The sequence below is a fragment of the Patagioenas fasciata genome, chromosome 13, assembly GCF_037038585.1.
Source record: "Patagioenas fasciata isolate bPatFas1 chromosome 13, bPatFas1.hap1, whole genome shotgun sequence".
NCBI lineage: Eukaryota > Metazoa > Chordata > Aves > Columbiformes > Columbidae > Patagioenas > Patagioenas fasciata.
The window spans coordinates 8,568,335-8,589,354 of NC_092532.1; the positions used below are offsets into that span (position 1 = coordinate 8,568,335).

The 21,020-nt window shown below is 51.1% G+C and overlaps 1 protein-coding gene across 5 annotated transcripts in view; it reads right to left on the reverse strand.

Moving 5' to 3' along the window:
• The window catches only part of ZFHX3 (zinc finger homeobox 3), a 547,783-nt gene that overhangs the window by 51,904 nt on the left and 474,859 nt on the right, over window positions 1–21,020 (reverse strand). For all 5 annotated transcript variants that reach the window (XM_071814502.1, XM_065847943.2, XM_065847947.2 and 2 more), the window contains one exon: window positions 12,381–12,612. In XM_071814502.1, coding sequence (XP_071670603.1) covers window positions 12,381–12,612 — 232 coding nt within the window. The remainder of the gene's footprint in view (window positions 1–12,380; window positions 12,613–21,020) is intronic.

Consider the following 21,020-nt stretch of genomic DNA (forward strand, 5'->3'; position numbering starts at 1 on the left):
TGCAGGAGAGAAAAAGGCTCAGACCACAGGGGAGGGGGCTCAGCAGCAGCACCTGAAGCACAAATTCCTAACAGAAGAAATTCCTGTTTTACATCCAACTCCAGTGGGGGCAGTGAAGCTGATTTTATGACTTATTTATTTATCTTGTCTTTGATGAACAGAAGGTTAATATAAGAACAACTCCTTGGCAAACCTTTAAGGGTAATTCAAGCGACACTGATGTGAATCAATGTTCCCTTTGTGAACGCATTACTTGGCAGAAACTGTCTTTTTGTAACCCCCTTAAACCTAGCTGGCAAAACAAAAAGAGAAAAAAAAAACGTCCTTCAAACAAAAGGATGAGGTGAAAATAAAGAGAGAGTCGACTGCACTTTATTCTCTTTCATAGAAGCAAATGGATTTGGTGCTTTTTATACATTAATCAATCAATATCACTGACTGTACATCAGCGGCGCAGCCAAGTTATGAATGACCTTTCTGGCAAAGAGGACACTTTTAATGCTCATAAGACTGCTCATAGCTTAGCAACTTTCCGAATTTATGCCTGCATGATTACCCCTTGGAGGCAGGCGCCCGTTAGCGCTGCACTGGATATGACAAGGTTAGTCCTTGCCAATTTGTGCAGAAGAAAGGGAACTGTTGACTGTGTGTACCCGGGCGGTGCAGTTGGCCGCTGCTCCCCGGGCGGCAGGAGGGGTTTGCCGGGCAGCCCCTCACCGGCCACGCTCCCCACGCTGACCGGCAGCAGGAGAGGGCTGTCCTGCGCAAAATGTCAGCACAGAGAGGAGAGTGGAGCACAGCACAGCCCCTGAGGGCTGAGGGCGGCCGTGGGACCAGAGAACACTTGAGGCAGCATGGCCGGGAGCGCAGGGCAGCCTGCGGCACAGGGCCACGTGCAGGCTGGAGGCCGCGCCGTGAGCGCAGCCTCCCGCCATCGCCGCTGCCGCACCCAGCTGGGGCTGCTGCTCCACACAGAGCTGGGAAAGCGCCACCGCACACCGCCCACAACGGACTGGCTCCCAACGCCGCTGTTCTCCTCTACATTATTTAAAAGAAAACAAAAAAAGGACCCAGACCTGAGACCGCACCAGGGTGGCCGTGTCCCTGTGAGCTGTGACCTGGCGCCAGCAGGAGCACGGTGGACGTCCGGGTCCTGCCATGGATGAGAGTTCTTTGTCACAGTTCTGACCTGGAGGCGCTTTCAGCCCCACAGGCTCTCCAGTGAGACCCCAGCTCTCCCCCCTGGGTGCGCTGGCCCCAGTACCACACTCCTCAGCACTGCAGCTCCCTGAGAGCTTGCAGGCCTCATCCCACCCGCTGCGGAAACAAAACAGCAACTAATTCCTGTACTCATTTCAGAACCATCCTTCTCACCTTTTGAAAGGCATTGTGCTGTTCAACTTGATCTTAATCCTGCCATTCTTTCCTTTTCTGAGCCTTTCCCTCTGAAACTGGCACCATTTGGAGCAACTATCCCTCTGATGGGAGCTTAACATGCCTCTTATCTTGTATTAACTACCTTTATGGGCTAGGCTTAGATTTTTTTTTCCTTGCTCTAGCTCCGTTCTCCCTCTCTACAGGTACCAGTTTGGAGGTGTTGATGCTGTGCCAGCGAGAAGCACCGCAAAACCCCCTGCACCTTCCAGACAGCACATCCTTGACGTATGGATGTTTCCTGCCTCTTCAGCATTTTCCTATTTCTGCCATTTTCGGATGATCCTGGTGATTGTCACGCAACCTCTTTTCCTCCTTCCCTTCCCCAGTCCCACCCCCCAGTCTCGGAGCCAGGACAGCGAGGTGCTGGCTCGGGGTACCCAGCCCGCGGCCTCCAGCCCTCCCGACCGCAGCAACCAAACCCTGAGCGATCACACACACACACAAACATATGCACAAAAGGGAAGGAAAAAAAGAATAGGAGGAGAAAAGTGAGTAGGTGATGTGGAAAGGAGAGGTGGCTGCACAAGTGAAGTGGAACGGACAGGCACTGTGCACTGCAAGATCGCCTGCCCGCCTGCAAAGGCCAAAATTAATGCCATTGTCTTGCCACAAAGGAGGCAGCAAAGTAGCAGCGGGGCCAGAGAACAATCCTAAACACCAAGCCCTAATTCACCCTTCACAACAATAAAAAGGAGGATGGAAAAGGCCAGAACGCTTTCAGCTTAATTGGTAACCAAATGAGAGAGTAGTTCCCAGAAAAGGAGCAGAAGTGTCTGCCCTGCATGAATACCAGCAAAGCAGAAAAGCAGGGAACAACGCTCGCAAGTCACGCTCGGTCCGTCCCCTCTTTCTGTCCCTTGGAGCCTGGTGAGCGATTGCAGGGGCCCTGCAGCCACCACTCCAGGCAAAACCTGAGGTCTGAGGCTCAGGGCCCGATGCAGGAGCAGGGAGGGGACGTACATGCCATCGATGGGACGTACATGCCATCGAGGGGGATGGACACATCGTGCCGGCTTCGGCAAGGCCAGGACATCCCTGTGGACAGACCAACGGCAATCCACATCTGACACACCACATGGGAAAGAAACAACACGTGAGCACACGTGTGGAACATGACAAAATATTAAACGCTGTCATTTATTCAATAAAGTGGCCACAGATGAACAAACAGGCTGAAAGGGAGGGTAGGAAGAGGTACCTACACAGAAAAGGAGTTGATTAGGGCTGCTTGATCTGAACAGAAATAAGGTGGCCTTAATAGCAGCATCCAAATGAAGGTTGGTTCAGGGGAGCTGGACCAGTTCTGCTCCTCTCATCTTCCCATCTCTGGAGGACTGACAATGAACATGGAAGAAAATGCAAATTTGAAGAAAATATGGAAAACACTTTCTCATACAGCTCCTAATTAACCTTTGGAACTCATGGCCTCCAGAAATCATTGAGGTCAAAACAAAATATATGGCAAGGATGTCAAGATGTACAACTTAGAAGAGCAAACTGACTATTTGGAAGAAACAGAACCCTCTTGCTTAAGGGCATGAACTAAATTTTTGTAGGAATAAGAATGACACTTGTATTTGGGGTAGGTTATTATCTCTTTATGGGTCCCTAAGTTTCCTTCTGAAGCAGGCAGAGCAAGACATTGGTGTTGTCACATTATTAAGCAATCTCAAGCTTTTAGAGGAAAAATAGATGTGTGGTAGCTCCTTCTTAGGCAGTTCATCACCAGAGGATCAATAGGCCTCACAGAAGGAAAAGGAAGCAAGTATTTCTGAGGGATACAGGCAAATCCAGGCGCAGCAAGCCCCAGGAGAGCGCTCTCCCAGCGCACATGTGGAAGCGCTGGGCAGCAGGACGTGGCGTGGGCCGGGGGTCACCTCTGTGCCGGCTGGCGTAAAACCTTGTTTCACCAGTCACCCCACTGATAACGTACACAATTCATTTTGCCTGTGACTCTTAAAGAAAAACAAAAGCAATTCCAGTAACCAAGCTCTGTATCTCCTGCAATTAAGTCTATAATCCTAACAAGTGAGCTGCAGGATGAGAATACTTTCCATTCTCATAATGCCCCCTCTGAAGAAAAATGTCCAAGCATTTATGTTAGACACCGTCCTTGTCCAGCCCCCCAGACGCTGCTCCCGCAGCAGGAGGAAGCTACAGAGAGCAGGACAGGCTGCGGCTGAGCGTGCTGCTCCGGGCTGCACGGGAGCACAGCCAGACCTGCCGAAAGGCACTGGACGTGAGCTGCTACTGTGCAATGCCATGGAGATGAACATCAGAAATTTGGGTTGATAGTAGAGGAGCAGCCTCTGGAGCACGTGTGTCTCAGTCTTTGGAAGGTTTCTTCTTCTCACCACCAGAACACCAAAGCAGGGGGTTCAGTCAGCTGCAGCACCTGAGCAACTGCGAGGTTTGGACAAGAGCAGCACGGTTGCGCTGGTGAGGTTTTAAATATGAGTTGGATTTGCTGCTGGTACGTTCCTGTGTTGCTCACACGGACATCTAACGCTCTTCAACACAACCTGTGATGACATTGCACTATCTGCTGCTGTTCAGCCTGAAATGCCTTCAAGGCTTTAATGATTCACCCCCAAAAAGGAGAGTCCTTCAGTCTTTAATTTGACCTGCACCACGGCAACAACCATATAGAAGTCCTCAAGAGAAGAGTTCCCTATTCTAAAACTGGGAGAGAGGGGAAAAGAGAAATGGAAAAAAGAATCAGAAGGTGTAGCTGGCACCAGACCCAGAGCTTTTGGTGACCCAGCTCTGTACCAAGGGCGAGATTGCAGGGACATCGGTGCCAACCTGCTGTCCCAACAGGAGGAGCAGCCACCCGAGCTCGGGACAGACGCTGCACCCTGACAGCCCAGAGGAAAAAGTAGAGTAGGAGAGGGACCGGGAGCTTCCCAGCATTCTGCTGCAGCATCTGGTGATGTTTTCCCCTTCAGTCTTCTTAAGTGGAAAGGGCTTTAGGATGTGGCCGAACAAGAAAAACATTCTGGAACGAGTCAGCCATCAGCGCTTCCTCTCTTTCTGCTTAATGAAAGCCATGAGCCCCAGTGACAAGTGTCTGCTGGAGCTGGATGGGAGGTTTATGAGATTCCTGCCACGTTTCAGGGACAGTGCAGCGTGCCTCTGGTCCCCCAGCCCAACCACTTCCTTCCCGCCAGGCGCCTCCCATTAGAGTTTCATTAAGTGAATGCTTGGGGGTTTGTGCAGATTTCTGTTACCCCCCCTGCTTTACCAGGGGCACATGAAAAAAGTCATGATAAACTTTAATAAAAACAAAGTTAAAATGATTAAACCTTTCATATCCTTTAGAGCTTATCTATTCACTGCTGCCTGGTCAAAACAGAGCTAGGGCACAACTGCTTTTTACTTTAAACTCAAAACCAACCCCCAAAAATAAATAACAAAGGAAATCTCCCTCTGGCAGATATTAAAGGGCAACAGACTTGATCCCTGCATTCTGCAAAGCCAGACCTCAGCGGTCCCATGGTGTCCCGTATGCACACAGACACAAGGATGCTGCTGGAACGGGAACAGCGTTCTCCAAAATCTGGGTGGGGGAAAGGACGCAAGGAGAGAGCAGTTACAGTTTGTGCTACAGAATAATGCCAGGACAGAGAAGTCCCTTGTGTGGACTTAGGAGTCCCCTAAAGGGATGGACCTTTTCAAAGCACATGGCTCTCCTCATGTCTTCACACCTTCCAAAGGAGCACAGTGCCTACAGCAACCCCAAACACAGCTGCCAGATGGACATCTGATGGATTTTGATAACCATTCAAACGATACAAAAGTAAAGCAGAATCACAAGTTTCCACCTGGGTGTCTGTGCAGCCACGAAGCAGAGAGCTTGCTATCCACCTGGACACCCGGAGACCCCGCACAGAAACGCCACCGTCCGCCAGGAACTGCCTGGAAAGGTAAAGGTTCCTAAGCCATTCAATCCACCAAAAAATGAAAAAATTCCAGGGTTCGGGAGAACAACAAAGGGCAGAGCAACAAGCTGTCCTCCTGCTTTAAATGAACACACATGACATGAGATCTTGGAAAACAAGAGGATAATCCTACACATGGGGGTAGTTGGTGGGGCTGGCACAGAGATCAGAAATGCTGCAGTAAAGGGGAGCTGCAGCTTTAATCTGCTTAACATACACATCGCCAAGAGCTGTTTTCCTCGGTTGCTGTTTCATGTATGTTATTGCACTGCGGCTGAGTGTTTTCTCAAAACAGGACAACGGCTTGTCTTACTCGCTGTGTCTGAAGATGAGACGACACACGGATTTCCTCTCCAGACGCCAGTGCTGCCGTGGCCCTGGCCGCAGGACACCCTGGTGGGACGGGCGCATGACCAGCACCTGCCGGCCTTGCCGGCCCCCGGCAGCAGCACCGCTCACCAGCCACCTGCCCATCACGGCTGGATTTACACACGACACTTCGAAAACAAAGCTCGAGCAGAAGCTGCTGCCTTCAGGGGTTACAGACAACATATTGGGAAAAGACAATATTGGGTTGCGAGGAGTGAGAGAGAGGTAAAAAGCCCGCGAGAAGCTAATGAAGCTGGGCAGCATTTGATGTTTGCACACGGGAGCTCAGATTGTCATTTGGGTTGGCAGATGATTAAACGTGTCAATCAAGGGCAAAGCTGGAAATGGCAAGGGGAGCGTGTGAGAGGAGGTGTCTGTGCAGCGCCGGGAGGGACCAGCCTGCGGAGGAGAGAGGGGCTGGTGGCAGCGCGAGAGCGGAGCCACTTCTCCTGCCGCAGATGCAGGGCCGCGGGAGGAGATGGCGTGCAGAACGTCACTGGGGAACTCCTGCTCACACCAGGTGGGAATTTTACACCAAATCCCTCAGCATGCACCTCGCACGCTGGTCCTCCCTCACCCAAGGGCGACACGTTCCAGCCAAATCAACCTGTGCGTCGCCAGCAGAGCCAGGGCCGTACAAGCTTCTGGCTGGTAGATGCTATGGTATGAACTGTACCCCACTCTCCTGCAGGCACTGGCCCAGCAACCTGCTTTGGGAAGTTTTTAATTGTTGTGTGGAATTAAGTCCCACAGAAAAGTGGAGAGAGGCTTACAAAAGCAAACTAATTATTCCTTTCTGAAACCCTCCATTACCCCTATCAGATGTAGGAGAGCAACATGCTTGTTTCTCCAGCATTAGTAATGACCACATTTCCTTTAACTGAGACCAAGTGGAGGACATCAGATCTAAATAAATTTGAGTTATTTCAAGCAGGGAGAAATATCATTTTCATTTCAAAAGTCTTAGAGTTCCACTGAAGTACAGAACTAGCAATCCTGAAAAAAACACTTCAAAGGACTGTCTTACATCCCTATTGTAATAAATTACATTAATAATTACGTCATGCTTGATTACTGTGAATAAGAAACACCTTGCATGGTTGCCCACTCTTCAGGGTGGGCAAACAGGACAGATTTCCGTGGAAGATCCCCTTCCCCTTCCTCTTCCCCCCTCGTTTGTTTCACTTCATTGTACAGACAGGTCGATCACAATTCCCAAGTCCAGGGCATGGCTCGGGAGGGGAGGAACTGGAGAGCCCAGCCAGGAGAGGGGAATTCAGAGAGCAATGCCTTGGCCTTAAGGAAGAGGATAACGCACCCACGACTTCGAAGTCACACATTAAAACTGGCAAATGGGGTGACACCAAGCCTCTAGTCTTCTAAGTAGAAACTTCTCGTCTAGGAGAAACCTTTTCACACTGCAAACCACATCCTGTGTGTTTCATGAGCAAATCTGCTCCCGTTTACCAGCACCTGCTCCTGCCAGCGATGCCTTTGCATCCCCGGTGTGGCTACAGAACTGCTTTTGAGAAAGAGCAACACCGGCAAAGTGTTTCACAGGACTCACAGCGAAAACAGAGGGGTAAACACCACATAAGCATCCAGCTGTCTGCAAGCACCACAGCCAGAGCCAAGCTGGTTTGGTAACTTCTATTTTTAAACCACACGGGGTTTTCTCATCTGGCAACCGCTGCAGCTATACCTCAGTTCTGCTTGCAGACTTGGTTTCATTACAATTCACATCTTGATTACAGTGTACAGCTCGCAGCCCTTCAGAAGGTTGAACGCTAACATCCAAGGCAGCACGGATGGACAGTGCACCCGGCTCTGTCTGGGCTCAGAGAGGCCGCGGGTGTCCCCGGGAGCTCTGCAGCTTTCAAGGGGTGACCAGAGCAGAGCTTTACAGGAAAGGTGTTCCTCAAGTAACCGCGGTCAGGCTGTGTGGAGCGGGGTGAGTGCCGGCCCCTCACCTTTGGCAGGGCAGCGAGGACGCTCCTGCCCAGACCAAGGGGCTCTGACTGTGCTGGGCGGGGGGAGCAGTGGCTTCCAGAGGGCCCATCCGCTCACGCCAGGGCCCCACAACAACCATGTGTCATTAGAAGGTGGCTGCGGAGGGGTTGGCGGAGATCAGCAGGACTGCAAAGCGGTGCATCCGCCCAGGACGGGTTCTCTGCAGTGATGGGCTGGCTGGGCACCCCTTGCTGTGTGCGTCCAGCAGAAGAACTCTTCAAGAACAGTGAGTGGTATCTCTGGCTTAGCCTGACCCTAGGGGGAACATTCCCACCTCCACAAGGACAGAGAGATTCTCCAGAAGTATATCATGCTAAGAAAAAAAATCTAGAGCTGTGCTACATAGAAGATATTATTTCACTTTATATTTAGCCTTCCTATGGATTTTCACAGTAAGGATACAAAGCTTTGTAAAACAGCCTATTGGATGGCTCACGGAGTTGAGAAATGGCCAGCATTTCCCACCAACTATTACATGACTTTTCCACAAGTCATCTTATTCATCCTGCAAACCTCCCTAATGGCCTTCAGCACAACTGCAAAGATTAACACATTTGACTGGTTTGGGGCTCACTTGCCACATTTTTTGTTGTTCTTTTCAAAAGCATCCTCAACAGTCCCACACGTTGTGTCCAGGCTGCGGTACTCAAACCGCACTGCAAGAGGAGCAGGAGAAAGGCGCTCAGCTCATCCTGGGCCACGGCAGGTGATCTCAACCCGTGTGTAAGGGCAGGAGCCTCCAGCCACGTAGGGATCACACAGCCTTGGTACCAACATCGCCCCATGGCCACACAAACTGTCCTCTGTAGCTACATCCACCAAAAGCTGTGCCCGAAACAGCCACCTGCACCCAGTGCCTTCTGCAAGGAAACACTGTCCAAGCCAGAATGAAAATCTGGTGCAGGTTGTTCCTCTCCTATTTCTGTCATTACCTAATAAGTCATAAGTGCATTCATCCCTACATCTTAAAAATGTTTCGGTTTTTATTATGGGTTTGTTTGTTTGTTTTTTCCTTTCTCTAAACTCCCATTCCTAAAAATCAATTAGCTCATGGGTATCATTATACAGATGCTTCTGCAACAAGGGGCTGACATCTGCAGTGGCAGCAGCCCAGATACCACAGCAATAGATGTCCAAAAACACCCTACAGAGGAAAACACCCCTCATCCCTCAAGTTGTATTCTTTCTGACCAACAAAACAGCTGAACGTCCAGCCTGGGCCCACTTCCCTGTCTCCTGCATAATGAGCACACTTCTCAGAGCGAGCAGAAAAGTTTAATTGTCTTTAATTATCCAGTTCAAGGAGGATTGAGTTTCTTGCCTGATGTCCATATAATTTCCCTGCCAATGACTTCATCGTCCCTTTACTGGAAGCAGAGTGTAGCTGCTAAAGCTCCGTTCCATAAAAGAGACAGAAGTTCCAGTGAAGCTGCCGCAGGCAGAGACAAAGGTCCTTGTGTCTCCAGGGCTGCTGCTCAGGCTGCGCGTGTGTTTGCTGTGGGGCGGGAGGGAAGCAGTTGCAACTAATATGCAATCAAGAACCATCACAATTACAAATGTAAATGAACAGGCAATTGGCACTGACCTTTGTAGATTGTTAGAGGACTAATTAAGGTATGATCAGACACTCTCTTCCAACAGATTGAGATGCATCTATACAAGCAAATATCTATGCACCACCCAGAGACAGTGAAGCTGTTTGCTACATGCCTGCACACGCCAGCAAGTACGTACACACAGCAGCGAGTACATACATACACACACCAGTACGTATACACAGCAGTGAGTACGTACACACGGGCAGAGTCAGCGTTGAGCCCCGGCACCGCTCCCTGCCACAGAGCAGCATAGGGACCAACGTGACGCCCCCTGCTCAGCCTGGTCCTGGTACCACAAGGCTGCGGTAGGAGGGCTGAACCACCCATCAGCACGTGCTGCTCTCCTGAATGGCTGCAACAGCCAAATACACCGGCAAAGTTCGAAACCAAGAAAAAACAAGTATGCCAGCTAGGTACGTGTGTACCCCTGCTACACATCCCTGACATCCAAAACTACAGAAAATAACAACAGCCAGCTAAATAATAAATAACAGCAGCATTTTATAATGCTGGAAGTCTACGTGTCACAGGAAAAAAGGCAAGGATCAGCCTGTTCGAGGCAGAGCTTTTGATGCATGAAGAAATTACACTGAATAAGTCACAAATGACAACACGTTACTGCTGTGCCCTGTGAGAGGTCGGCCCTGCCGGCCGTGAGGAGCAGCCAGGTGCTGGTAGTGTCCTTGCTGCCTGGCCCGGTGTCCCTGCCCTCGGACACAGCCCCACATCCTGGTCCCTGCCCTTGGACACAGCCCCACGTGTCGGTGTCCCTGCCCTTGGACACGGCCCCACGTCCCGGTCCCTTCTCTCGGACACGGCCCCACGTCCCGGTCCCTGCCCTCAGACACAGACTCATGTCCTGGTGCCTGCCCTTGGACACGGCCCCATATCCTGGTCCCTGCCCTCGGACACAGCCTCATGCCCCGTCCATACCCCTGGACATGGCCACAGCTGTGGGCCCGGGGCTACAGGGCAGCCCCGTTCCGTACTCCAGCTAATGTTTCGGTACTGTGAGGGGATCAGAATAAAGGGAGATGACAACACCCTTTCACCCCATGGGCTACGGCCACTTCCTACCCAAACCCGGGTGCCGGCACTGCGGGATAAGCTGAGCAGCAGAGCAGCGCCTGCTCAGTCTCGCCCAACAACGGGCCGAGAGAGCGTCTGAAATGAAATACCTCAGGTCAAAGCGAACTGCATGAGAGGTTCCCCCTCTTTGCATTCTGTGGAGTCTTATCCTTACTTGTATTTTTAACCTTTGAAATAAAATATGCTAAAAAAATTCTTAGTGCGTTTTTTGCTGCCAGTTTTCTTGAAGAACCAACAAGCTTAAAGGAAGTTTTCTCAAACCATTTGAAAAAGCAAAATATTTTTCAACAGAGATTTCCTTACAGTGGTTTGTCAAGACTTTCAGTTTAAAAACCACATTTTTAAAATGGTCAAACTGTTCTACCTCTCAGTAGTCAGCCTCTGCACCCTCAGCACCTGCAGTGTCACAATCCTGGCGCACGGACAGGGAAAGAGAAAGTTTCTAAAGTGAAAGACAAAGTAAACCAAAACTTCTAAAGTAAACAAAGATTTTCAAGATGGTTCTGCATGTCACGAAAGGGCACAGCTGGTTTCTCCTCTCTGTTCACTCTGCTTTTAAGAAAACTCCCAAACCGTACAACACTGGTCAGCATTCCCTTTGGAATGTGCCTGTTTTTCCCCAGGCAGAGAAACGGCGGGAGCTGCTGTCCTCACCGCGGCTCCGCTGTCCCTACCGCGGCTCCACTGTCACCCCGACCTTTGGGAACGCGATCCTGTGCCCTCTGCTCTGCTAGGTCACCAGGTTCACAGATCGGTCACTTGTTTCCATGAGACTGAATTTAACTCTTGATTATAAGACTCCTGTTTTACTTTTCAGGTGTTTTGCAACAGATCCTTGTTACTAACACACATAACAGCATCACAACCCAGGTCTGAATTCAAGAGACATTTCCAAGACCTGCTCGTGTTCTCCTCCAACCGGTGCTACTTTCCTTTCCCAACGCCTTTAAGTTGAGATGACTCCCCCTGTCCCTGTGTTCATCAGCTGTGGAATGCCACCTCCTCAAATCACTTTTCTGTCAGATTTACCCGTTTCCCACAGTCACAGAGCCAAGCCCTGGCCCAGGCTGACGCGAGGGCTGTCCAGGCTTTCACTGGCGCCCCCAGCCCCGACACCTCCCAGCACATGTACCAGCCGGCTGGGCAGGCTCTGCTCCTCCTCCCTCCAAAGAGGACTTCAGGAGATCGTACTTTTTCCTAAGGTAAAAAACTTCTTCACCCTTTAAATGATTAAACATTAAAATTTTTGCTCAGCCTAACTCTCCCCTTTAAGGCACACCTTCCCTTGCCAGATTCACAGCTGCAATCCCTTTCCTATTATCTGTCCTTCCTGTATGAGTAAATGTTCTGCCCAAGCCCTGCATTTTATCTGCCTTGTCAAGAGGAGACATCGAAACCAAACACTCCCCCCTTTCCCTGCCCACCCCCTCCTCTCCAGCCAGCGTGGCTGCCATGCTCAAAGTCAATGAACAAGCTGAGACAGGTTCATACTGGTGCTCAGGACCTCACACATTTGCCAAATATCTACGTAAAGTGCAGAACGCTAGTTCATTAGAGTTGTCCTAGTGCGACGGTATCTTTAGACGCTCACACGATATTCCAGAACAAACATACACACCACCTCTACACACCCAACTCGCGTTGAGCCCCGCGCACAGAGCGGAGCCGACACGGTGTATGAGGGATGGTGCTCGGAGCCACCCCGCGGGGCAGAGCTGTGATGGACCTGCAGGCACGGGGCTCGTCCTGCCATGGGGCTGTGGGGCTTCCACCACCTATCACTGATAAACAGTAAGTGCCACCCTGCAGCAGGGAAGAGAAACAAGAGTCTCTCTTGCTGTGGAGCTTCACAGAGAGTCTGACACTGCCCGTCAAACCCGGTGACGTGGAGGAGCCTGGAGCGCGACCCCGAACACGCCAGGGAGGCGGCACTCACCCGCCTCTGCCGCCGGACACTTGCGGATGGTGAAGATCTGTCCCAGGTCTTCCTCTTCCTCAGGGAGCCCTTTCTGGAGGCGCTGCAGCTTCCGCAGGCTTTCGCTGCGCTGGTGCTTCATGGAGCGCACGTGCTGGATGAGGTTCAGCTTGGCCTTGGTGGAGTAGTTACAGAGGACACAGTGATAGTAGCAGCTTTCACCCTCCACCCCGCTCTCGTGATGCTGAAGGTGCTGTGAAGAACAAAGTACAGAGATGTGAATTTCCTTTATCATCTCCACTCTCCCTGGCTTAGTCCACTGTAAATTGCTAAAAGCCACCTGGGAATTGAGTAAGAAACCACATTTTGACAAAGACACGGTAAGATCGAGCCTGTTTATTCTCAAGGTACCACACGCTCTCCTGCTTAGAAGCAAGAAAAACGTAACACACTGAAACAAGCACAGAAGCAGAAATCAAGATAGGCAAGACCACCTCCTTCAGTGAAAGAAAATACCAGATCCAACATTAACAGCAATTCACGACCTATGCATAGCTAATTCTCTCATATTTAAAGCTTATCCTGGGAGGGGATCCAACTTCACGTCAAACAGATAAAATTTAATTTGACAAATTCTCATTGAAAATTACGAAGAATAAAACCAAAGCAATCCTAGAACACAACGAACCCATTAGACCGAGAGGTCCTGGAAGCAGCGCATGGAAGTGCAGCGCAGCGCGTGCCATCCCACCCGTCACCGCGGCTCTGCCACCTGGGATCCGCGGCAGCCTGGCCGGGAACGCGGCCGCAACTGCCAGCCAGACCCAACGGCCAACGGCGAGCGAGCTGCTGCCGCTGCAACGTGTCAGCACTTGGGAAAGCTCGTCACCCTCTGAAGCTGTGTTAGCGCAGCCAACATAGCTAATTCAAGGGTATTATACCTTGATTATTTGACAAAATCTATCAGTCCTCTGGCGCAGAGGTCTGCACCGCTCGGGAAACCAATAGCTATTTTATGTCATGAATCCCAAGGATGAGGCAACTAGTTCTTAAACCCAGAAGCAGGACCAGCTGCCCACAGCTCCGGTAGCTGCCACGGCACAGCCAGGTTGCGTTCGGCCTGGGCACCGCAGGGCTGGGGCTCCACAGCCCCGATTCCTGCTGTAATGATCTGGCACAAGTTTCCACCACCCACGTTTCAGCCAAGCAGGAATCCCTGCCAGCTCCCACTGTCCCACCTCAAGACCTCTTTTTGTCTTCGGGGTCATCTCATGAAACTCTTTCCTTGCCATGCACTTCACCCAAGGCACATAAATAAGGTGATTTGGATGTGATCTCAAGGTTTGTCAATCAAAAATATTGCCTATGTGCAGCCAGAACTTTCTGATAACAATTCTGACGTCTGTTATCTCAGTTACAGCTCAGATAAGATTAAAGACACATATTACCCAGCGCTGTGTGCTCAGCGAACACAGAGGCAGGAGAGCCCTCTGAGTCTAGGAATGATTAAAAATAGGATAGGAGCTGATGCTGAGGCTTCTGATTGGAAGAGCTAGGGAAGAGAATAAATGTATTCTAGATCTGGCTAATTAGACTCGCCTCTTTTGGGATCACAATGTATTTAATTAAATTCACTGTAATATTTGAAGAATCCACTAGGGCACTAATCCCACTGGTGCCCTCAAAAGATTTTTTTGCTGTTTTCCCTCATCAGAACTACTTCTTCCTCTCGTTTCTATTGTTTGCATGCGATACCCTCTTCCTGAGCCAGAAAAAGAGAAATAGCTTCAGACTTAGAAACCCAAGGTTAGTGAGCCAAACGGCAGAGCTCAGGCAGCCCTGCTCTGCCCTGCGGGACCCAACGCGGAACAAACCCCCGTCCCATCCGATCTGTCCCCGCTCTGCAGATGTGGCTGGTCCCCTGGCTCAGAGGTGCTGGGGAAACCCCATCCTGCAAACACCGCGCTAAGCTCAGGCTCCGAAAGTGCCAACGGGCTCACAAGTAGCTTCTGCGAGAAGAAACCTCTGGTGAGCAATTAGAGAAAGATCTGGTCGCGGGTTCAAGAAAATATTAAGGATGTGGTATCTGTGGGAACCAGAGGCACAGGCTGTACTGCTCTCATTTAAAAATGGATTTTAGGAAAAATTGTCTTAAACAGTTTAATAAACACATCCTTTCTTCTGCTCCTCTTTTGCTCCCACTCCTGTGTGTTTCAATATCCTTCGTGCCTGGTCGGCGTCACCGGCCTGTTGAGCGGGAGGACGCAGGACCCGGGGGCGCCAGCAGCACCACGTGCACCCTGGACAGGCCGACCTCCGGTTCACGTCAGCCTTCTGCGGCCGGCATGAGACAGCGTGCCGCACAAGCGAGTACGAGCTGTGAGTTGCCAGAAGTGATGAAATGCTGGACAAGTACATGTAGTTATTGTCCATCATACTGTTAAGCTTTCCCCTTGTGAGAATTTATCCGTATCACAGAAAACAAATTCAAAATATTAAACCACAACCTTGTTAAAAGACAAATCAACTTGAAAATCAAAGGAATATATTGTTCCTAGAAAAACCAACCAACTTCTGTCAGAGAACATTGATTTCTGCAAGTCTGAGGGGGGTGTTTGCCCCCTCCCCTCTCAACGATAGGAAACTTCCAACATCTGGTTCTTCACGCATGGCATGCAAAGTATTGATCGGGTTTAGTCAAAGCTCCACTTTAAATCAGAAACAGACAGAGGAACGCTCTGATGGAAACCATACGGCTCCTGAGCGCAGCCTCCCCGGGGATGCGGGCTATTCTGTATGTACAGTAACCGCAGCGCAGCGCCGTGCCGCTCACAACACCTATTCCTGCACACAAACCAAACCCAACCCGGCCCATCTCCCACTCGGGAGGCACTCGGGTCTCCGGCCAAAGCTGCGCCCTTGCTCTGTGGACAGGAGGATCCTGCTCGGAGACCTCGTGTCCTCCTGTCACCCCTGCACTGCCTGCCGCAACCTCCAGCACACACCTGCGGGGTTAACGCCGGTCCCTCCCCAGCTACAGAGCACCGGGGTTTGGTAATTCCATCTCCACAAGAGGAGCTGTGACTGCAGCTCTGCCCCGTGCCCCAGGGCTGCATCCCTGGCAGAGGGGAAATGCCCTGCACCAGGGAGCCGCAGCAGCCGGCTGGCACCGCTTCTCACCATGAACACACATTTTTGGGGTTGCTCCGCACCAAACCACACTTGCGCCGGCAGTGAGGATGGATGCAGCCCTGCCACAGGACCGTTTTGGGCTGGTTTAGGGAGTGCTGCATATTGACGCCCCCCTTCCTCGGTGTTTGGCTTGAACAAGTCAGCATGTTGGAAAGGTCTGAATGTGAAGACAGCTTAAATAAGTGAGAGAAAAATTATAACTTGTGCTTACACGCAGCGTAGAGCGCTGGGGGCCAGCACACAGTGACCAGTCCCTTTGTGGAGTGCAGGGCACAGCCCCAGCTCCCCAGACGCCAGGAGGGACAGGGGCAGCAGCCCCGCTGTGCGGGCCTGGGCTCGGGCAGGATGTGTTGGGATCGGGGCTGCGGGGGCACACGTGGGCATGGGCAGCAGAGGCGCCCAAGCAAGCGCTCATGTGCGCCGGGATGAACTGACCACACCGGGCTGGGGGACTGACTTGCCAGCCTTCACTTGCTAACATATGGCTTGGAATTGTTTTCTTCTACTAAATAATAGCATAATGAACATTCACAATGTATGGCTATAGAAATCTAATTTTTAAATGAAGTAAGGAATGATGCTATATTCAATTTTTCTTTCTCTCCACCTCCATCCTTCACATATCCCAACTTTGTTTATTTTGCCATCTATCTTTTCCCCATCTAACACGGCCTCACCCGCAGTATTTTTCAATTACTGTGGAATTTAACGTGACAGCTGTATTAATCTGACTGCAGGCAGCCCTTCTCACCCTGTGCCATGGACTCGCTGCCTTCTTCGGCAACGAGACTGTTGTCACCAGGACCAAGTATCCACACTGCTACTATCACACGAATAATAAACTCTCCTGCTGAATACCTTTGTGGGTGTTACTGTAGTTAACATTCACCATTTAATCTGATTTCTAAAAACTTCTGTATGTCTTTCACATGTTAAAAGATATAAAACCTATATCTGCTCAAAAGCTCTTCTGTATTAAGTTTATTACAGTCACCATTCCTACGGTAACACGAGCAGACCATCCTCCCTCTGTTGCCAGAAGGCACAATGTTATTTTCCAAACCCTGTTTGCTGTGTTTAGTGGGTCAGATACTGTTGTGGGGGATGTCTGAACTGTAACCCTGGGTCACCAGGGAGATGCAATAACCACTTTGAACTATCTCAGGCTTTTGAAGTTTATTATTCATTAGAAAAAAGGCCCAATTTCTATGCAATCTTAACTTCATCTGGTATAAATCTTCCCCTTTGGAGAGCCCTAAAAGCTGCTCAGCCCAAACCCATGGTGACAACGTGGGAACCTCACAAGCCCCCGGTCTGCGAGTGCTGAGATCCCACCTCACCTCCATGGTCCCAAAAGCAGGAGAAGGTGTGAGAAAGCTCCACAGGCTCAAGGGTGGTGGCCCCTCCTGCAGGCTGCAAAATGACAAGGAACAGCAGAAAATCTCCAGAGCTACCCCTGCCCTCCCTGGAGCCCAGGGACGTCCTGCACAGACCAGGGGTCTGCAGGTGAAGTGACAGGCCTGGACACCAGAACCCGAATGGGGAGAATAAACTCCTGGGCTCTCTGCAGCAAGCGGAGACCCAGCGGTTCCAGACAGCAAACCCTCCTCAGCACAGCCGCACACAGACCACCAGCCACAGCGGAGACTGCATCCAAACAACTCATCTGAGCTGGGCAAGAGCACAAACCAGGACAGGCAAAGTGCGTCCACCACCCCCTGTGCACACAAACATCCTTTTTGCTTGGATGGATAATCAATAAACAATCTGGAGAAATCTCTTCCAAATCATTTTTGATCACTTGTTTTGGCTGGTGCCCACAGTACAGGACGGTCCTGGCACAAAAGCAGAGGCCACACAACTACCGAGACCTTCTTTAAGAAAAAGTTTTCAGTCTTCAACATCTTTGGAGGAGTTTTTTTCCACATGTAACACTCTTCTTACCACTGAACTCAGCACGAGGTCTGCGTTGTTGGAATGGGTAAATTAGAAGTGATTCAAAAGAATGGACAGATGCAGCTGAGGAAGAAGGAGCCAAAGAACTGCTGGAGGGTTGCAGAGCTGTGGAAGGGAGCACCACGGCACCTCACACCGCTCTCACTGCTGCTCGTGAGCACCCACCCCTGACCAGCACCAGGACCTGAAGCCAGCAGGGCCCCATGGAGCTCACGGCGACACCCAGGAGAGGGGAGCACCATGGACCCGGGGCCATGTAAGGTCACTGTGAAGCCACTGCTGGCACACGCATGTGCAGAGGAGTTGTGGGGGCACATCCCAGCACAGCAGGATGCCCAGGGACTGACTCTTCCTCAGAGTGAAGTCAGACACGAGTAATTAGTAACAGGCTTGGCAGGAAACATTCCACATGGCAGCAAGAGCCTTGGCTGTGACAATGCCCTCGGGGAGCAGGAGGAGACAGGACCCTCACAGCGGGGCTGGAGGGGAGGCTGGGAAGAGACCAGACCTCGCACAGACCTCAGAGGCCTCCTAAGCATCTCTTGGCCTCCATGCGCCTCTGATCTGCTGCATGAGATAAATCACACAGCCCTGGAAGAGAAGAATCTGAATTTTTAATGAAAGTCATGTGGATGCAGCTGTCTGATCCCCGTCTGTTCCAACTACTCCATAAAAGTCAGAGCTGGCCCATCCGTCTTGCTCTGCTTTCACACCTGCAGCCCTGGCTGGAATTTCCTGGAGCTGCTGGAGACGTGGGACACGGCAGGAGCACACGGGACACGGCGGGAGCTCACGCGGGCTGTAGCATTCATAGCTGACCCCAGCCCTGATGGTCTGAAAGGAGGAAAAAAATCCATCCTCCGTACAGCAAGTTCAAAAGATGAACTCACACTATTCCATGTTCCAACATGCTGCAGTTGTCTGCTGCTTCTGAAGGAGCAGCGTTACCAACCCCTCCCCGGCTCCTGGTGTAACCACTCACTGCACAGGTTGCACCGTGGAGTTCAGACACACATGCCCACCAGTTTCTGCAGTTGGTAACTGCAACAGCCTAAGGGTGAGCATCACTGCTCCGGCCTCCTCAGTGTCACCCAAGCCCTCAAAATCACCATCACAAGATCAGGACGAGGAGACTTCACTCAACAAATCTGGATTTTGATTTACTTTTTGGTTTCTGATCTTTACTTTTCTTTCCAAAAGGCTGGATATGTAGCACTCCCTCCTGCCAAAGAGGCTGCAATGCTTGAGGCAAGTCTCTGAGTCCCATGGAAAGGCTCAAGAACAGGACCAATTGCCCCGATTAATAGCCAATGTCTACACTCTCTCCTCCTACATCTGTATTTTCTGTGCCCTGCAACCCTGCCTGGAGCCAAGCGAATGCCCTTGGTCCAGTGATGGGGCTGATGCAGACCCTGTATGGCCCAGGCAGGGACAGAGCTGCTGAGCAAAACCACACAGGGCTGCATTGGGTCCCCGACCATCCCACCGTGAGCCCCCGACCGCAACGCTGTCAGGGAAGCAAGGCCAAGGACTTTCTGAAAAAGGAGCCCGGCAGCAGCAGGCAGGTACCCGAGTAGAGACCTGTCAGCCCGGGAAAGGTCAGTAACAACGTGTGAGGCACCAAAGTGCTGGGCAGCTCCACCTAAGAGCTGATCACCTGGCAGCACGGACGAGGAGCCGTCACCATGGTCCCAGTCAGGCAGTGGCTGGGAGGCTGGTGCTTGCCATGCTGAAACCCATAAACGACCCCAAAAGCCACCCAGCAAACTGGGTTTGCTCCACCAGCCCTTGAAGTCTCATTAACAGACAAATATTGCTCAGCCTAAAGATGGAGAGCTCAGCATGGATTTTACTGAACGTTAAATCAACCAGCAAGCGTAGCCAGCAAACTCTGTGGCACTTTAACTTTAAATAATGCAATAATTATTGAATTTCCTTTTTATAACCGAAGTGCTGGAATGTAAACAATGAGGCTGTAATTGCAGGAAGGGGGGATCAATAGAGGCAATCGTTTTCAGCCATGTTAATTGTAAATACAATTGCTCCAAGATGTCAGCCCCGTTCTTCTTGCTCCCAGAATCATCCTAACGGATGACAGAGTCCAACTTTCCCATTACAGCTGTTCGTTCCTTTAAGAGGTTCTCAATCAGGTCTGATCAATCTGTCAAGATAATGCATGGAGTAAGTAAGACTCTTCCAAACACAAGCTCCCAATCAATAGCCCAGACCTGCTTAATGAGGAGGGGCTAAAGCCCAGAGGGAGGCAACAGCCCCAGCTTGTGCCGGGCTCTGCAGCCAACTTCTCCACGGGCCTTGCTCAGCCAGCTCCTAACGAGGACATTGTTTATGCAGACTGCGATGAGCAGCAGCCCCACACATTCACTGTCCCCCAGGGTCACTGGGCAAAAAATGACAAAGACTAAAAGAAAACAAGAGCCAACAACGGTTGAACTTGCATTCACACTTCCCCTACACTTTTAATTGTGCAAGAGACCTGAAAGTACTAATTAATCATCTGTTAGAAGAGGTCCCCAAAGGTGACAATCGGGGTGGGACCCCTGGCAGGGCCAGAGCATCACTAAGATTCCTCCCGCGCGCTCGAGGAAGAGCCAAGTGCACGGTCCAGCCGGCGCTGGCCCAGTTGTGCCAGGCCCAGGAAGGACACACAGGACGTTCCAACTGGAGGTGGCAGCCAGAGGTGCCATCCTCCATCTGTGTCAGCCTTAATAACTCTGGTAGCACACGGGTAGCCCTTTGTACAGCTGGATGCTGCGCTATGGGTTTGCTGGGCAGCTGAGAACGGGAGAAAAGACAAAGGTCTCACTGCAGCCCTGGAACTTTCTCTTCCACCACCGTGCTGCAGGAGCTGCAGTCACACCGATCTGCTCTTGGGCAACTGCAACTTCAGAGAACTCTCCAGATACCCCAAATCTTCACAGCTCTCCCCAAGGAGGCACAGGCATAAGCGCTGCTATACAAAGAGATTAATACAGGAGTGTGTGTACCGATCCTGCTAATTATAATGCTAAAACCAAAAGCACAACGGAGAGCCCATTTCCTATCAGCTGCTGTGAAAAGCGCTGCCCTCCACCTCGCACGCTGCTGCGGGCACGGGGCGCAGGGCAGCCCCGTGAGGGACGGGGACGCTCCTGGCACCCCACGGAAACACCACCTGAAAGCCGTGCTTTGGTTTTAAAAGTAGTGCCTGCAAAGCACCCTATGGACAGCAACAGGATGAAGTTACAAAACCATGGGAACGTTGTTGCTGTGACTCAGCAGCGGCACAGAGGAGGAGGTCAGGCCTGGCAGCCTGCGCACAGCCAAGAGCTGGGCAGTTCCAGGAGCCTTAGCCTTGCCAGCGTAGGAAAAGGAACGGGAAAAGATCAGCTGAATGGGAAGGCAGGACAGTAACCAACAGCAGGCTCAATGATCCCACTACCCAGTCATTTTTCAATGTATTTTGTATAAATACTTGAAAATTATAAGTTCAGTGTGAGTTGTTAAGCTGTGAAC